General features: G+C 45.2%; 1 protein-coding gene across 2 annotated transcripts in view; it reads left to right on the top strand.

Moving 5' to 3' along the window:
* Nucleotides 1-2,421: 2,421 nt before the first annotated feature.
* USP48 (ubiquitin specific peptidase 48) overlaps nt 2,422-21,084 on the top strand; it is a 41,932-nt gene continuing 23,269 nt past the window's right edge. For both annotated transcript variants that reach the window (XM_075848742.1, XM_075848741.1), the window contains exons 1-5: nt 2,422-2,506; nt 7,005-7,129; nt 18,282-18,390; nt 18,482-18,615; nt 18,922-19,004. In XM_075848742.1, the coding sequence (XP_075704857.1) occupies nt 7,032-7,129; nt 18,282-18,390; nt 18,482-18,615; nt 18,922-19,004 (424 nt within the window). In that variant the 5' untranslated portion in view covers nt 2,422-2,506; nt 7,005-7,031. The remainder of the gene's footprint in view (nt 2,507-7,004; nt 7,130-18,281; nt 18,391-18,481; nt 18,616-18,921; nt 19,005-21,084) is intronic.

The following is a 21,084-nucleotide window of genomic DNA, read 5'->3' as shown; positions in this document are numbered from 1 at the left end:
GGCCTTACTGCGCCTCTGTGTAGTCATGCGGCCTTACTGCACCTCTGTATAGTCATGCGGCCTTACTGCGCCTCTGTGTAGTCATGCGGCCTTACTGCGCCTCTGTATAGTCATGCGGCCTTACTGCACCTCTGTATAGTCATGCGGCCTTACTGCGCCTCTGTGTAGTCATGCGGCCTTACTGCACCTCTGTGTAGTCACGCGGCCTTACTGCGCCTCTGTGTAGTCACGCGGCCTTACTGCGCCTCTGTATAGTCACGCGGCCTTACTGCACCTCTGTGTAGTCACGCGGCCTTACTGCACCTCTGTGTAGTCACGCGGCCTTGCTGCACCTCTGTGTAGTCACGCGGCCTTGCTGCACCTCTGTATAGTCACGCGGCCTTGCTGCACCTCTGTATAGTCACGCGGCCTTGCTGCACCTCTGTATAGTCACGCGGCCTTGCTGCACCTCTGTATAGTCACGCGGCCTTGCTGCACCTCTGTATAGTCACGCGGCCTTGCTGCACCTCTGTATAGTCACGCGGCCTTGCTGCACCTCTGTATAGTCACGCGGCCTTGCTGCACCTCTGTATAGTCACGCGGCCTTGCTGCACCTCTGTATAGTCACGCGGCCTTGCTGCACCTCTGTGTAGTCACGCGGCCTTGCTGCACCTCTGTGGGCCTCCGTTTATATACGTGGCTGCTCCGTTGGACACCGCGTTACAGATGAATTCTCAGCATTGCTTCAAGGGGAGAAATACGGCGCCCTATACCAGCGCACGGGACTCGCCCATGAGGGAGATTTCATAGCACTGACCCTGATGTGGGACTTTACCAGCACTTTCGCCTGCAGATTTGTATACATACATACATACACACGCTCACATACATACATACATACATACATACATACACACACTACATACATACACTACATACATACATACACTACATACATACACACACTACATACATACACACACTACATACATACACACACTACATACATACATACATACACACACTACATACGCACACGCACACGCACACACGCTCACATACATACACATACATACACACACACACGCTCACATACATACATACACACGCTCACATACATACATACATACATACACACGCATACATACACACACACACACACGCTCACACACACGCGCACATACATACATACATGCATACATACACACACGCTCACATACATACACGCTCACATACATACATACACACGCACACACGCTCACATACACACACGCTCACATACACACACGCTCACATACATACACGCTCATACATACATACATACATACACACGCACACACGCTCACATACATACACGCTCACATACATACACGCTCACATACATACATACATACATACATACACACACGCACGCACGCTCACATACATACACACTCACATACATACACGCTCACATACATACACGCTCACATACATACACGCTCACATACATACACGCTCGCATACATACACGCTCGCATACATACACGCTCGCATACATACACGCTCGCATACATACACGCTCGCATACATACACGCTCGCATACATACACGCTCGCATACATACACGCTCGCATACATACACGCTCGCATACATACACGCTCGCATACATACACGCTCGCATACATGCACGCTCACATACATGCTTACATACATACATGCATGCATACATACATACATACACGCTCACATACACACATACATACATACATACATACACGCTCACATACACACAAGCATGCATACATACATACATACACGCTCGCATACATACATACATTCATACATACACGCTCACATACATACAAACATACATACATACACGCTCACATACATACATACATACACGCTCACATACATACACGCTCGCATACATACATACATACATACAAACACGCTCACATACATACGTACACGCTCGCATACATACATACATACATACACGCTCACATACACACAAGCATGCATACATACATACATACACGCTCGCATACATACATACATTCATACATACACGCTCACATACATACAAACATCCATACATACACGCTCACATACATACACGCTCGCATACATACATACATACAAACACGCTCACATACATACATACACGCTCACATACATGCATACGTACACGCTCGCATACATACATACATACACGCTCACATACATACAAACATACATACACGCTCACATACATACAAACATACATAAATACAAACATACACACACTACATACATACATACATTCATACATACATATCTCTCCTGAGCAGAGGGCATTATATACTCCGTGTGTTCCCATTAGCTCAGTGGGGGAGGGGAGATGATGCTAATCCGTGTCATGTTTGTCTTCTAGAGTACGAGCCGCAGACCGTCAGTGAGCACCTGCAGTACCTCTTTGCTCTGCTACAGAACAGTAACAGACGCTACATTGACCCGTCAGGGTTCGTCCGGGCTCTAGGGCTGGATACGGGGCAGCAGCAGGTGAGCGGCTCTGACAATGTTGTGTGATTGCTGCTCATTTAGGGATTGTCTCACAGTGACGTGGACGTACGTCCCAGAGCTCAGAATGGGGGAGGGGGAGTTAAGCTGTTAGTGTATAACACGAGATGCAGATGAGCACAATAAAGTCTGCAGCACCTCTACAGTGATTGCATTATCAGATTATCAGATTTGTTTGTTAGTATAATATAGCCATGAAGACGCCTGCACCGTTACTGTCCAGTCAGGTCCTCCGAGATGGGCATTGACAATAGGCATTACCTCCTGTGTTATACTCCAGAGCTGCACTCACTATTCTGCTGGTGGAGTCACTGTGTACATACATTACATTACTTATCCTGTACTGATCCTGAGTTACATCCTGTATTATACTCCAGAGCTGCACTCACTATTCTGCTGGTGGGGTCACTGTGTACATACATTACATTACTTATCCTGTACTGATCCTGAGTTATATCCTGTATTATACTCCAGAGCTGCACTCACTATTCTGCTGGTGGAGTCACTGTGTACATACATTACATTACTTATCCTGTACTGATCCTGAGTTACATCCTGTATTATACTCCAGAGCTGCACTCACTATTCTGCTGGTGGAGTCACTGTGTACATACATTACTTATCCTGTACTGATCCTGAGTTACATCCTGTATTATACTCCAGAGCTGCACTCACTATTCTTCTGGTGGAGTCACTGTGTACATACATTACTTATCCTGTACTGATCCTGAGTTACATCCTGTATTATACTCCAGAGCTGCACTCACTATTCTGCTGGTGGAGTCCCTGTGTACATACATTACATTACTTATCCTGAGTTACATCCTGTATTATACTCCAGAGCTGCACTCACTATTCTGCTGGTGGAGTCACTGTGTACATACATTACATTACTTATCCTGTACTGATCCTGAGTTACATCCTGTATTATACTCCAGAGCTGCACTCACTATTCTGCTGGTGGAGTCACTGTGTACATACATTACATTACTTATCATGTACTGATCCTGAGTTACATCCTGTATTATACTCCAGAGCTGCACTTACTATTCTGCTGGTGGAGTCACTGTGTACATACATTACTTATCCTGTACTGATCCCGAGTTACATCCTGTATTATACTCCAGAGCTGCACTCACTATTCTGCTGGTGGAGTCACTGTGTACATACATTACATTACTTATCCTGTACTGATCCTGAGTTACATCCTGTATTATACTCCAGAGCTGCACTCACTATTCTGCTGGTGGAGTCACTGTGTACATACATTACTTATCCTGTACTGATCCTGAGTTACATCCTGTATTATACTCCAGAGCTGCACTCACTATTCTGCTGGTGGAGTCACTATGTACATACATTACATTACTTATCCTGTACTGATCCTGAGTTACATCATGTATTATACTCCAGAGCTGTACTCACTATTCTGCTGGTGGAGTCACTGTGTACATACATTACTTATCCTGTACTGATCCTGAGTTATATCCTGCATTATACTCCAGAGCTGCACTCACTATTCTGCTGGTGGAGTCACTGTGTACATACATTACTTATCCTGTACTGATCCTGAGTTACATCATGTATTATACTCCAGAGCTGCACTCACTATTCTGCTGGTGGAGTCACTGTGTACATACATTACATTACTTATCCTATACTGATCCTGAGTTATATCTTGTATTATACTCCAGAGCTGCACTCACTATTCTGCTGGTGGAGTCACTGTGTACATACATTACTTATCCTGTACTGATCCTGAGTTACATCCTGTATTATACTCCAGAGCTGCACTCACTATTCTGCTGGTGGAGTCACTGTGTACATACATTACATTATTTATCCTGTACTGATCCTGAGTTACATCCTGTATTATACTCCAGAGCTGCACTCACTATTCTGCTGGTGGAGTCACTGTGTACATACATTACATTACTTATCCTGTACTGATCCTGAGTTACATCCTGTATTATACTCCAGAGCTGTACTCACTATTCTGCTGGTGCAGTCACTGTGTACATACATTACATTACTTATCCTGTACTGATCCTGAGTTATATCCTGTATTATACTCCAGAGCTGCACTCACTATTCTGCTGGTGGAGTCACTGTGTACATACATTACTTATCCTGTACTGATCCTGAGTTACATCCTGTATTATACTCCAGAGCTGCACTCACTATTCTGCTGGTGGAGTCACTGTGTACATACATTACTTATCCTGTACTGATCCTGAGTTACATCCTGTATTATACTTCAGAGCTGCACTCACTATTCTGCTGGTGGAGTCACTGTGTACATACATTACATTACTTATCCTGTACTGATCCTGAGTTATATCCTGTATTATACTCCAGAGCTACACTCACTATTCTGCTGGTGGAGTCACTGTGTACATACATTACTTATCCTGTACTGATCCTGAGTTATATCCTGTATTATACTCCAGAGCTGCAGTCACTATTCTGCTGGTGGAGTCACTGTGTACATACATTACATTACTTATCCTGTACTGATCCTGAGTTATATCCTGTATTATACTCCAGAGCTGCACTCACTATTCTGCTGGTGGAGTCACTGTGTACATACATTACATTACTTATCCTGTACTGATCCTGAGTTATATCCTGTATTATACTCCAGAGCTACACTCACTATTCTGCTGGTGGAGTCACTGTGTACATACATTACTTATCCTGTACTGATCCTGAGTTATATCCTGTATTATACTCCAGAGCTGCAGTCACTATTCTGCTGGTGGAGTCACTGTGTACATACATTACATTACTTATCCTGTACTGATCCTGAGTTATATCCTGTATTATACTCCAGAGCTGCACTCACTATTCTGCTGGTGGAGTCACTGTGTACATACATTACATTACTTATCCTGTACTGATCCTGAGTTATATCCTGTATTATACTCCAGAGCTACACTCACTATTCTGCTGGTGGAGTCACTGTGTACATACATTACTTATCCTGTACTGATCCTGAGTTATATCCTGTATTATACTCCAGAGCTGCAGTCACTATTCTGCTGGTGGAGTCACTGTGTACATACATTACATTACTTATCCTGTACTGATCCTGAGTTACATCTTGTATTATACTCCAGAGCTGCACTCACTATTCTGCTGGTGGAGTCACTGTGTACATACATTACATTACTTATCCTGTACTGATCCTGAGTTATATCCTGTATTATACTCCAGAGCTGCACTCACTATTCTGCTGGTGGAGTCACTGTGTACATACATTACATTACTTATCCTGTACTGATCCTGAGTTACATCCTGTATTATACTGCAGAGCTGCACTCACTATTCTGCTGGTGGAGTCACTGTGTACATATATTACATTACTTATCCTGTACTGATCCTGAGTTACATCCTGTATTATACTCCAGAGCTGCACTCACTATTCTGCTGGTGGAGTCACTGTGTACATACATTACATTACTGATCCTGAGTTATATCCTGTATTATACTCCAGAGCTGCACTCACTATTCTGCTGGTGGAGTCACTGTGTACATTTACTTATCCTGTATTATACTGTTGTTAGATTCCCCGCACTGTCTAGTGAGATGTGACTGCTGGTTGGATCACTTGGGTTAGTCGGCCATGTTGTTGCGCTCAGAGGTTTAGTCGGGATTCACACGACAGGGTCCCGCCCGAGTGTCGGCCGGTAAAATTGGCCATTTTGCCCGGCCGGTTTGCATAAAGTATTGCATCCGGGCCGGGCAGATCCGGACAGTGACATCAGTGGCAACTCCTGAAGGGGAATCCCCATGTGTTCGGGGATTCCGCTTCAGGAGTTTCCCCTGATGTCACTGCCCAGATATGGACAGAGACATCAAGCGTTCTGTCCAGGAGCGGAATTCCCAAAAACACGGGGATTCCGCTCTTTCAAGGAGCTAAAGTGCGGCTAGCACATAGCAGAGCGGGGAGATACCCCCCCCCCCCTCCCCGCTCTGCTATAGTGGCGTCGCTGCAGTAGTAGCAGCAGCCGCAGAAGGTGTCGCCGGGCCAGGGCGCTTTTAACAAGCAGGGGAAGGGAGCCAGCGCAGCGCTCCCTCCACCTGCTGTACACCCCGGCCCTGCCACACAGTGTACAGCCATCGTCAGAATGGCATCAACTCCTCCTCCTCACATGCACTCTGCGCTGTGAGGAGGAGATAGAGCGCAAGCTCCGGAAGACCCGGCCATCACTCGGGACACATTCTGGTGATGGCCGTGTAATACCCGGCCCCATAGACTGCTATGGGGGCCGGGCGGCCGGGGACCGGGCGAAGATAGAGCATGTCCTATTTTTTGACGGCCGGTTTTTCCGGCCGTCAAAAAATCGGTCGTGTGAATAGCCCCATTAGGGGTCTATTATTCCTAATGCAGCCGGGAAACCCTGTCGTGTGAACGAGGCCTAAGATGTTGCAGTGACGTTTCTCTCGATCTGATATTTGACATTTCTGCTTCTCTTAGGACGCCCAGGAATTCTCTAAGCTGTTCATGAGTGTGCTGGAAGAATCCTTGTCCAAACAGACGGCTCCGTATGTGCGGGACATCATTCAGAACCAGTTCTGTGGCCAGTACGCCTACGTGACTGTGTGAGTGTCAGCGGGGGAGGGGGTCAGCTGTGCTCGTCTATGAACCCCATGACCAGAGCCGGCAGCCCAGGTGTCAGGGAGCGCTAGATATGATCGTGTGTCTCTGTAGGGGCCATCGTTAGCGCTAGACATGGAGTGGACGTATCACACGTGACTGTAAAGTCCAGCGATCTCACCCGATCTCTGCAGTAGATCCGAGGGATTGTAGTGATCGGCTCATTAAAGAAACAAAGAAAGAACCTAAACCGAGAAAGTATAATGTAAAGATCTCCTCCTCCCTCCCAGTTGTGGCTTCCAAACGCTGATGTAAAATCCTGATGGAAATTCTGCCGTGTGAATGAGGCCATCGGGTAGATTCACGCGGCCGTTGCGCGTCTTTGGACATGAAAAACGGCAGTTTTTTGCTTCCGTGCTCTGCGCTGCGGGGTGCGATATCACATATCCCCCAAAGACGAGTCCATGGAGTGAAGCGGACCCTTCACGCGCTCAGTTGTAACGGCCACATTGCATTGTATGGGTCTGTGTGGTTTAGGCCTTACTCAGATCTTCTGACGCAGCAGCGACACCACAAGATCACGTCTGTACTTATTCCGGGGTAAGCTGTAAGTGGCGGGGGTGCAGGTCCCGGGGGGTTCAGGGGTGGTCAGCCGGCTCCTTTCCCATTGACATCACAGGTGCCCGGCTCTACATTGCGTTCTATGGCTCACGACTCTTTCCTTCATTTTCTGGCTCTTGCTGTAAGTCCCGTAGACTTCATGGAGGGAGAGCCACGGGCCAGTGCTGCACCTCAAACCTCTCCCTAGTGGCCCCTGTAGATTGTGACGCGCTGTATTGTCCTCGGTGGTCAGGACTGGTCTGTATATGATCTGTCCCCCATACCTGGCAGGGCTGTCCTCACGTGATGCCGGGTACAGGGGGGGGGGGACACTTTCTACGCTCGGGTCTCGTGGTCCTGCAGTAAATCTCGTGGATTTGCGTTACTTCATTCCCTTCCAGTGTTTCCCGGATACCTCCCGTCCGCTCTATTACTGACGATCCGCTCCGTGTCCCGGCGTGTCGCCTCCCCACGGTCTATGGGAGTGACCACTATTAGCAGGATTCTGATCACCATGGTAACCGCTGCAGCTTTATGTAATCATCCGGGGAGCGCAGCGAAGCATGTATAGCACAATGTGAACCGTGTCTGAGAAACCCAAATATACCAGGTACTGGCTGCCTCCGTTACACCGACGGGACCCTCAGACCTGCACCCCCGCCGCTGTCCTCCTCTCTGCTGATATATAGGCCGGGTCTATAGATGACGGGACCCTCAGACCTGCACCCCCGCCGCTCTCCTCCTCTCTGCTGATATATAGGCCGGGTCTATAGATGACGGGACCCTCAGACCTGCACCCCCGCCGCTGTCCTCATCCCTGCTGCTATATAGGCCGGGTCTATAGATGCCGGACCCTCAGACCTGCACCCCCGCCGCTCTCCTCCCTGCTGATATATAGGCCGGCTCTATAGATGACGGGACCCTCAGACCTGCACCCCCGCCGCTGTCCTCATCCCTGCTGCTATATAGGCCGGGTCTATAGATGACGGGACCCTCAGACCTGCACCCCCGCCGCTCTCCTCCTCTCTGCTGATATATAGGCCGGGTCTATAGATGACGGGACCCTCAGACCTGCACCCCCGCCGCTGTCCTCATCTCTGCTGATATATAGGCCGGGTCTATAGATGACGGGACCCTCAGACCTGCACCCCCGCCGCTGTCCTCATCCCTGCTGCTATATAGGCCGGGTCTATAGATGCCGGGACCCTCAGACCTGCACCCCCGCCGCTGTCCTCATCCCTGCTGCTATATAGGCCGGGTCTATAGATGACGGGACCCTCAGACCTGCACCCCCGCCGCTCTCCTCCCTGCTGATATATAGGCCGGGTCTATAGATGACGGGACCCTCAGACCTGCACCCCCGCCGCTCTCCTCCCTGCTGATATATAGGCCCGGTCTATAGATGACGGGACCCTCAGACCTGCACCCCCGCCGCTCTCCTCCCTGCTGATATATAGGCCGGGTCTATAGATGACGGGACCCTCAGACCTGCACCCCCGCCGCTCTCCTCCCTGCTGATATATAGGCCGGCTCTATAGATGCCGGGACCCTCAGACCTGCACCCCCGCCGCTCTCCTCTCTGCTGATATATAGGCCGGGTCTATAGATGACGGGACCCTCAGACCTGCACCCCCGCCGCTCTCCTCTCTGCTGATATATAGGCCGGGTCTATAGATGACGGGACCCTCAGACCTGCACCCCCGCCGCTCTCCTCTCTGCTGATATATAGGCCGGGTCTATAGATGACGGGACCCTCAGACCTGCACCCCCACCGCTGTCCTCCTCTCTGCTGATATATAGGCCGGCTCTATAGATGCCGGGACCCTCAGACCTGCACCCCCGCCGCTCTCCTCTCTGCTGATATATAGGCCGGGTCTATAGATGACGGGACCCTCAGACCTGCACCCCCGCCGCTGTCCTCCTCTCTGCTGATATATAGGCCGGCTCTATAGATGCCGGGACCCTCAGACCTGCACCCCCGCCGCTGTCCTCCTCCCTGCTGATATATAGGCTGGGTCTATAGATGACAGGACCCTCAGACCTGCACCCCCACCGCTCTCCTCCCTGCTGATATATAGGCCGGGTCTATAGATGACGGGACCCTCAGACCTGCACCCCCGCCGCTCTCCTCCCTGCTGATATATAGGCCGGCTCTATAGATGCCGGGACCCTCAGACCTGCACCCCCGCCGCTCTCCTCTCTGCTGATATATAGGCCGGCTCTATAGATGACGGGACCCTCAGACCTGCACCCCCGCCGCTGTCCTCATCTCTGCTGATATATAGGCCGGGTCTATAGATGACGGGACCCTCAGACCTGCACCCCCGCCGCTCTCCTCCCTGCTGATATATAGGCCGGCTCTATAGATGACGGGACCCTCAGACCTGCACCCCCGCCGCTCTCCTCCCTGCTGATATATAGGCCGGGTCTATAGATGACGGGACCCTCAGACCTGCACCCCCGCCGCTCTCCTCCCTGCTGATATATAGGCCGGGTCTATAGATGACGGGACCCTCAGACCTGCACCCCCGCCGCTCTCCTCTCTGCTGATATATAGGCCGGCTCTATAGATGACGGGACCCTCAGACCTGCACCCCCGCCGCTGTCCTCATCCCTGCTGCTATATAGGCCGGGTCTATAGATGACGGGACCCTCAGACCTGCACCCCCGCCGCTGTCCTCATCCCTGCTGCTATATAGGCCGGGTCTATAGATGACGGGACCCTCAGACCTGCACCCCCGCCGCTGTCCTCATCCCTGCTGCTATATAGGCCGGGTCTATAGATGACGGGACCCTCAGACCTGCACCCCCACGCTCTCCTCCCTGCTGATATATAGGCCGGGTCTATAGATGACGGGACCCTCAGACCTGCACCCCCGCCGCTCTCCTCCCTGCTGATATATAGGCCGGCTCTATAGATGCCGGGACCCTCAGACCTGCACCCCCGCCGCTCTCCTCTCTGCTGATATATAGGCCGGCTCTATAGATGACGGGACCCTCAGACCTGCACCCCCGCCGCTCTCCTCCCTGCTGATATATAGGCCGGGTCTATAGATGACGGGACCCTCAGACCTGCACCCCCGCCGCTCTCCTCTCTGCTGATATATAGGCCGGCTCTATAGATGACGGGACCCTCAGACCTGCACCCCCGCCGCTGTCCTCATCTCTGCTGATATATAGGCCGGGTCTATAGATGACGGGACCCTCAGACCTGCACCCCCGCCGCTCTCCTCCCTGCTGATATATAGGCCGGCTCTATAGATGACGGGACCCTCAGACCTGCACCCCCGCCGCTCTCCTCCCTGCTGATATATAGGCCGGGTCTATAGATGACGGGACCCTCAGACCTGCACCCCCGCCGCTCTCCTCCCTGCTGATATATAGGCCGGGTCTATAGATGACGGGACCCTCAGACCTGCACCCCCGCCGCTCTCCTCTCTGCTGATATATAGGCCGGCTCTATAGATGACGGGACCCTCAGACCTGCACCCCCGCCGCTGTCCTCATCCCTGCTGCTATATAGGCCGGGTCTATAGATGACGGGACCCTCAGACCTGCACCCCCGCCGCTGTCCTCATCCCTGCTGCTATATAGGCCGGGTCTATAGATGACGGGACCCTCAGACCTGCACCCCCGCCGCTGTCCTCATCCCTGCTGCTATATAGGCCGGGTCTATAGATGACGGGACCCTCAGACCTGCACCCCCACGCTCTCCTCCCTGCTGATATATAGGCCGGGTCTATAGATGACGGGACCCTCAGACCTGCACCCCCGCCGCTCTCCTCCCTGCTGATATATAGGCCGGCTCTATAGATGCCGGGACCCTCAGACCTGCACCCCCGCCGCTCTCCTCTCTGCTGATATATAGGCCGGCTCTATAGATGACGGGACCCTCAGACCTGCACCCCCGCCGCTGTCCTCTCTGCTGATATATAGGCCCGGTCTATAGATGATAGTACACAGCCATATATCTATATACTGATAACACACAGGCATATATCTATACAACTGATAGCACACAGGCACATATCTATATACTGATAATACACGGGCATACAGCTATATACTGATAGTACACAGGCACATATCTATATACTGATAGCACACAGGCATATATCTATATACTGATAGCACACAGGCATATATCTATATACTGATAGTACACAGGCAAATATCTATATACTGATAGTACACAGGCATATATCTATATACTGATAGTACACAGGCATATATCTATATACTGATAGTACACAGCCATATATCTATATACTGATAGCACACAGGCATATATCTATATACTGATAGTACACAGGCATATATCTATATACTGATAGTACACAGGCATATATCTATATACTGATAGTACACAGGCATATATCTATATACTGATAGTACACAGGCATATATCTATATACTGATAGTACACAGGCATATTTCTATATACTGATAGCACACAGGCATATATCTATATACTGATAGTACACAGGCATATATCTATATACTGATAGCACACAGGCATATATCTATATACTGATAGCACACAGGCATATATCTATATACTGATAGCACACAGGCATATATCTATATACTGATAGTACACAGGCATATATCTATATACTGATAGCACACAGGCATATATCTATATACTGATAGCACACAGGCATATATCTATATACTGATAGTACACAGGCATATATCTATATACTGATAGCACACAGGCATATATCTATATACTGATAGCACACAGCCATATATCTATATACTGATAGCACACAGGAATATATCTATATACTGATAGCACACAGGCATACATCTATATACTGATAGCACACAGGCTTATATCTATATACTGATAGTACACAGGCATATATCTATATACTGATAGTACACAGGCATATATCTATACACTGATAGTACACAGGCTTATATCTATATACTGATAGTACACAGGCATATATCTATATACTGATAGTACACAGGCATATATCTATATACTGATAGTACACAGGCATATATCTATACACTGATAGCACACAGGCATATATCTATATACTGATAGCACACAGGCATATATCTATATACTGATAGCACACAGGCATATATCTATATACTGATAGCACACAGGCATATATCTATATACTGATAGTACACAGGCATATATCTATATACTGATAGCACACAGGCATATATCTATATACTGATAGTACACAGGCATATATCTATATACTGATAGTACACAGGCATATATCTATATACTGATAGTACACAGGCATATATCTATACACTGATAGTACACAGGCATATATCTATATACTGATAGTACACAGGCATATATCTATATACAGATAGCACACAGGCATATATCTATATACTGATAGTACACAGGCATATATCTATATACAGATAGCACACAGGCATATATCTATATACTGATAGTACACGGGCATATATCTATATACTGATAGCACACAGGCATATATCTATACACTGATAGCACACAGCCAAATATCTATATACTGATAGCACACAGGCATATATCTATATACTGATAGTACACAGGCATATATCTATATACTGATAGCACACAGGCATATATCTATATACTGATAGTACACAGGCATATATCTATATACTGATAGTACACAGGCATACATCTATATACTGATAGCACACAGGCATATATCTATATACTGATAGTACACAGGCATATATCTATATACTGATAGCACACAGGCATATATCTATATACTGATAGTACACAGGCATATATCTATATACTGATAGTACACAGGCATATATCTATATACTGATAGTACACAGGCATACATCTATATACTGATAGCACACAGGCATATATCTATATACTGATAGTACACAGGCGTATATCTATATACTGATAGTACACAGGCATACATCTATATACTGATAGTACACAGGCATATATCTATATACTGATAGTACACAGGCACATATCTATATACAGATAGCACACAGGCATATATCTATATACTGATAGCACACAGGCATATATCTATATACTGATAGCACACAGCCATATATCTATATACTGATAGCACACAGCCATATATCTATATACTGATAGCACACAGGCATATATCTATATACTGATAGTACACAGGCATATATCTATATACTGATAGCACACAGGCATATATCTATATACTGATAGTACACAGGCATATATCTATATACTGATAGCACACAGGCATATATCTATATACTGATAGCACACAGGCATACATCTATATACTGATAGCACACAGGCATATATCTATATACTGATAGCACACAGGCATACATCTATATACTGATAGTACACAGGCATATATCTATATACTGATAGCACACAGGCATATATCTATATACTGATAGTACAGAGGCATATATCTATATACTGATAGCACACAGGCATATATCTATATACTGATAGTACACAGGCATATATCTATATACTGATAGTACACAGGCATACATCTATATACTGATAGTACACAGGCATATATCTATATACTGATAGTACACAGGCATACATCTATATACTGATAGTACACAGGCATATATCTATATACTGATAGCACACAGGCATATATCTATATACTGATAGTACACAGGCATATATCTATATACTGATAGCACACAGGCATATATCTATATACTGATAGCACACAGGCATATATCTATACACTGATAGCACACAGGCATATATCTATATACTGATCGTACACAGGCATATATCTATATACTGATAGCACACAGACATATATCTATATACTGATAGTACACAGGAATATATCTATATACTGATAGCACACAGGCATATATCTATATACTGATAGCACACAGGCATATATCTATATACTGATAGCACACAGGCATATATCTATATACTGATCGTACACAGGCATATATCTATATACTGATAGTACACAGGCATATATCTATATACTGATAGTACACAGGCATATATCTATATACTGATAGCACACAGGCATATATCTATATACTGATAGTACACAGGCATATATCTATATACTGATAGTACACAGGCATATATCTATACACTGATAGTACACAGGCATATATCTATACACTGATAGCACACAGGCATATATCTATATACTGATAGCACACAGGCATACATCTATATACTGATAGCACACAGGCATATATCTATATACTGATAGCACACAGGCATATATCTATATACTGATAGTACACAGGCATATATCTATATACTGATAGTACACAGGCATATATCTATACACTGATAGTACACAGGCATATATCTATATACTGATAGCACACAGGCATATATCTATATACTGATAGTACACAGGCATATATCTATATACTGATCGTACACAGGCATATATCTATATACTGATAGCACACAGGCATATATCTATATACTGATAGTACACAGGAATATATCTATATACTGATAGCACACAGGCATACATCTATATACTGATAGCACACAGGCATATATCTATATACTGATAGCACACAGGCATATATCTATATACTGATAGTACACAGGCATATATCTATATACTGATAGTACACAGGCATACATCTATATACTGATAGTACACAGGCATACATCTATATACTGATAGTACACAGGCATATATCTATATACTGATAGCACACAGGCATATATCTATATACTGATAGCACACAGGCATATATCTATATACTGATAGTACACAGGCATATATCTATATACTGACAGTACACAGGCATATATCTATATACTGATAGCACACAGGCATATATCTATATACTGATAGCACACAGGCATATATCTATATACTGATAGCACACAGGCATATATCTATATACTGATAGCACACAGGCATATATCTATATACTGATAGCACACAGGCATATATCTATATACTGATAGCACACAGGCATATATCTATATACTGATAGCACACAGGCATATATCTATATACTGATAGTACACAGGCATATATCTATATACTGATAGTACACAGGCATATATCTATATACTGATAGTACACAGGCATATATCTATACACTGATAGTACACAGGCATACATCTATATACTGATAGCACACAGGCTTATATCTATATACTGATAGCACACAGGCATATATCTATACACTGATAGCACACAGGCATATATCTATATACTGATAGTACACAGGCATATATCTATATACTGATAGCACACAGGCATATATCTATACACTGATAGTACACAGGCATATATCTATATACTGATAGCACACAGGCATATATCTATATACTGATAGTACACAGGCATATATCTATATACTGATAGCACACAGGCATATATCTATATACTGATAGTACACAGGCATATATCTATATACTGATAGCACACAGGCATATATCTATATACTGATAGCACACAGGCATATATCTATATACTGATAGTACACAGGCATATATCTATATACTGATAGCACACAGGCATATATCTATATACTGATAGTACACAGGCATATATCTATATACTGATAGTACACAGGCATATATCTATATACTGATAGTACACAGGCATATATCTATATACTGATAGCACACAGGCATATATCTATATACTGATAGTACACAGGCATACATCTATATACTGATAGCACACAGGCATATATCTATATACTGATAGTACACCGGCATATATCTATATACTGATAGTACACAGGCATATATCTATATACTGATAGTACACCGGCATATATCTATATACTGATAGCACACAGGCATATATCTATATACTGATAGCACACAGGCATATATCTATATACTGATAGTACACAGGCATATATCTATATACTGATAGTACACAGGCATATATCTATATACTGATAGCACACAGGCATATATCTATATACTGATAGCACACAGGCATATATCTATATACTGATAGCACACAGGCATATATCTATATACTGATAGTACACAGGCATATATCTATATACTGATAGTACACAGGCATATATCTATATACTGATAGTACACAGGCATATATCTATATACTGATAGTACACAGGCATATATCTATATACTGATAGTACACAGGCATATATCTATATACTGATAGTACACAGGCATATATCTATATACTGATAGTACACAGGCATACATCTATATACTGATAGCACACAGGCATATATCTATATACTGATAGCACACAGGCATATATCTATATACTGATAGTACACAGGCATATATCTATATACTGATAGTACACAGGCATACATCTATATACTGATAGCACACAGGCATATATCTATATACTGATAGCACACAGGCATATATCTATATACTGATAGCACACAGGCATATATCTATATACTGATAGCACACAGGCATATATCTATATACTGATAGCACACAGCCATATATCTATATACTGATAGTACACAGGCATATATCTATATACTGATAGTACACAGGCATATATCTATATACTGATAGTACACAGGCATATATCTATATACTGATAGTACACAGGCATATATCTATATACTGATAGTACACAGGCATATATCTATATACTGATAGTACACAGGCATATATCTATATACTGATAGCACACAGGCATATATCTATATACTGATAGCACACAGGCATATATCTATATACTGATAGTACACAGGCATACATCTATATACTGATAGCACACAGGCATACATCTATATACTGATAGCACACAGGCATATATCTATATACTGATAGTACACAGGCATATATCTATATACTGATAGCACACAGGCATATATCTATATACTGATAGTACACAGGCATATATCTATATACTGATAGCACACAGGCATATATCTATATATGGATAGTACACAGGCGGTTGACAGACCTCAGTTTGCCCTAACATGAGATATGGTCAGACAGCCCTGGGGTCCTTCACTGGACCCTGGTCTGTCTGCCCATATATGGTATGTCCCTCTGTCGTGTCACAGGGGTCCCCCCTTCTCATTAACCCTTGAATGCTGCGGTGGTGGTCCGCTTTAATCGCAGCATTCAAGGGATTCGTGGCGGAGATCAGAGATTTTTCTGATTTCTGCCGTTGAGTGGGGCTGCGGCTGTGTAGCCATTGTGTGCGATCAGCGGCCGGCGCTGCACTAATTAGTGGCGACACTGAAGACAGAACATGGGGGTGTTGTGCTGTGCGCCCGCCATGGGCTCTGTCTTCAGTGCCGCTGCCCATTAGTGCAGGGCCGGCTGCGTCACCTCAGACTTACCGCGCGCGCACTTGTCAGGAGCCGGACAATGGCTGTATCACACGGCCGCAGCCCTGCTCTGACTACATTCATGTTACAATACTAAGCTGTGCGGACACCTCACCTCATACTAGTGACTACAATCATGTATCACATCACTGCGGCCGCTCCGTATTCAAATCCATGAATTATCGGCATTGAACCATTTGGGGGTGCACCGCTTCTAAATAGTACGGATTATTTCAGTGCATCGTGGAACCCCAGCGCCACCTCTGACCTCTTCTCTTCATTGTGTTGTAGTTGCAGCCACTGCGGCCGTGAGTCCAAGTTGATGTCTAAGTTTTATGAGCTGGAGCTGAATATCCAAGGCCACAAGCAGCTGACGGATTGTATCACCGAGTTCTTAAAGGTAACGCTGTCACGTGTGCCGCTCTCTCGGCGCCTACTCCCCCCCCCCCCCTCCCCCTCATACTTCATCCCCAGTGTCTCTCTTCTGACAGGAGGAGAAGTTGGAAGGAGACAATCGATACTTCTGTGAGACCTGTCAGAGTAAGCAGAACGCCACCCGGAAGATCCGCCTGCTAAATCTGCCGCCCACCCTCAACCTGCAGCTCATGCGTTTCGTCTTTGACAGGTGCGTTGATTGCGGCGCTACTGTCTACATCTCAAATCACGTTCAGTAAGACCTTATTCAGACGGCCGTGTCCCATTGTGATATTTGGACCGCATGTTGGCAGTATTTCCAGGACCGACCATAGTTGAGAGAGCGGGAATACTGAAACCGGCAAAGACTCCCAGAAAATAGATAACTGATGCTAGGAGTCCGGCTCTCAACTGTGGTCGGTCCGGGACATACTGCCAACATGCGGTCCATATATCACGGACTGAACACGGCCGTCTGAATAAGGCCTCATAGTGACAATCACTCTACTCTCTGCAGACAAACTGGCCACAAGAAGAAGCTAAACACGTACATCGGCTTTGGTGAAACCCTGGAAATGGATCCATTCGTCGGCCAGACAGGTTTGTTAATGTAAACTTTTATAGAGGCTATTCCACCAGCAGAATAGTGAGTGCAGCTCTGGAGTGTAATACAGGATATAACTCCGGATCAGTACAGGATAAGTAATGTATGTACACAGTGACTCCACCAGCAGAATAGTGAGTGCAGCTCTGGAGTATAATACAGGATGAGTAATGTAATGTATGTACACAGTGACTCCACTAGCAGAATAGTGAGTGCAGCTCTGGAGTATAATACAGGATGTAACTCAGGATCAGTACAGGATAAGTAATGTATGTACACAGTGACTCCACCAGCAGAATAGTGAGTTCAGCTCTGGAGTATAATACAGGATGTAACTCAGGATCAGTACAGGATAAGTAATGTATGTACACAGTGACTCCACCAGCAGAATAGTGACTGCAGCTCTGGAGTATAAAACAGGATATAACTCAGGATCAGTACAGGATAAGTAATGTAATGTATGTACACAGTGACTCCACCAGCAGAATAGTGAGTACAGCTCTGGAGTATGACAGAATAAGTAATGTAATGTATATACGCAGTGACTCCACCAGCAGAATAGTGAGTGCAGCTCTGGAGTATAAAACAGGATATAACTCCGGATCAGTACAGGATAAGTAATGTAATGTATGTACACACTGACTCCACCAGCAGAATAGTGAGTGCAGCTCTGGAGTATAATACAGGATGTAACTCAGGATCAGTACAGGATAAGTAATGTAATGTATGTACACAGTGACCCCACCAGCAGAATAGTGAGTGCAGCTCTGGAGTATAATACAGGATGTAACTCAGGATCAGTACAGGATAAGTAATGTATGTACACAGTGACCCCACCAGCAGAATAGTGAGTGCAGCTCTGGAGTATAATACAGGATGTAACTCAGGATCAGTACAGGATAAGTAATGTATGTACACAGTGACTCCACCAGCAGAATAGTGAGTGCAGCTCTGGAGTATAATACAGGATGTAACTCAGGATCAGTACAGGATAAGTAATGTAATGTATGTACACAGTGACTCCACCAGCAGAATAGTGAGTGCAGCTCTGGAGTATAATACAGGATGTAACTCAGGATCAGTACAGGATAAGTAATGTAATGTATGTACACAGTGACTCCACCAGCAGAATAGTGAGTGCAGCTCTGGAGTATAATACAGGATGTAACTCAGGATCAGTACAGGGTAAGTAATGTATGTACACAGTGACTCCACCAGCAGAATAGTGAGTGCAGCTCTGGAGTATAATACAGGATATAACTCAGGATCAGTACAGGATAAGTAATGTAATGTATGTACACAGTGACCCCACCAGCAGAATAGTGAGTGCAGCTCTGGAGTATAATACAGGATGTAACTCAGGATCAGTACAGGGTAAGTAATGTATGTACACAGTGACTCCACCAGCAGAATAGTGAGTGCAGCTCTGGAGTATAATACAGGATATAACTCAGGATCAGGACAGGATAAGTAATGTAATGTATGTACACAGTGACTCCACCAGCAGAATAATGAATGCAGCTCTGGAGTATAATACAGGATGTAACTCAGGATCAGTACAGGATAAGTAATATAATGTATGTACACAGTGACTCCACCAGCAGAATAGTGAGTGCAGCTCTGGACTATTATACAGGATGTAACTCAGGATCAGTACAGGATAAGTAATGTAATGTATGTACACAGTGACTCCACCAGCAGAATAGTGAGTGCAGCTCTGGAGTATAATACAGGATGTAACTCAGGATCAGTACAGGATAAGTAATGTTATGTATGTACATAGTGACTCCACCAGCAGAATAGTGAGTGCAGCTCTGGAGTATAATACAGGATATAACTCAGGATCAGTACAGGATAAGTAATGTAATGTATGTACACAGTGACTCCACCAGCAGAATAGTGAGTGCAGCTCTGGAGTATAATTCAGGATGTAACTCAGGATCAGTACAGGATAAGTAATGTAATGTATGTACACAGTGACTCCACCAGCAGAATAGTGAGTGCAGCTCTGGAGTATAATACAGGATGTAACTCAGGATCAGTACAGGATAAGTAATGTAATGTATGTACACAGTG

Source organism: Rhinoderma darwinii, unplaced genomic scaffold, assembly GCF_050947455.1.
Source record: "Rhinoderma darwinii isolate aRhiDar2 unplaced genomic scaffold, aRhiDar2.hap1 Scaffold_4582, whole genome shotgun sequence".
Classification (NCBI taxonomy): Eukaryota; Metazoa; Chordata; class Amphibia; order Anura; family Rhinodermatidae; genus Rhinoderma; species Rhinoderma darwinii.
Note: the sequence above shows the minus strand (reverse complement) of the source record. Positions and strands in the feature narration are given on the sequence as shown.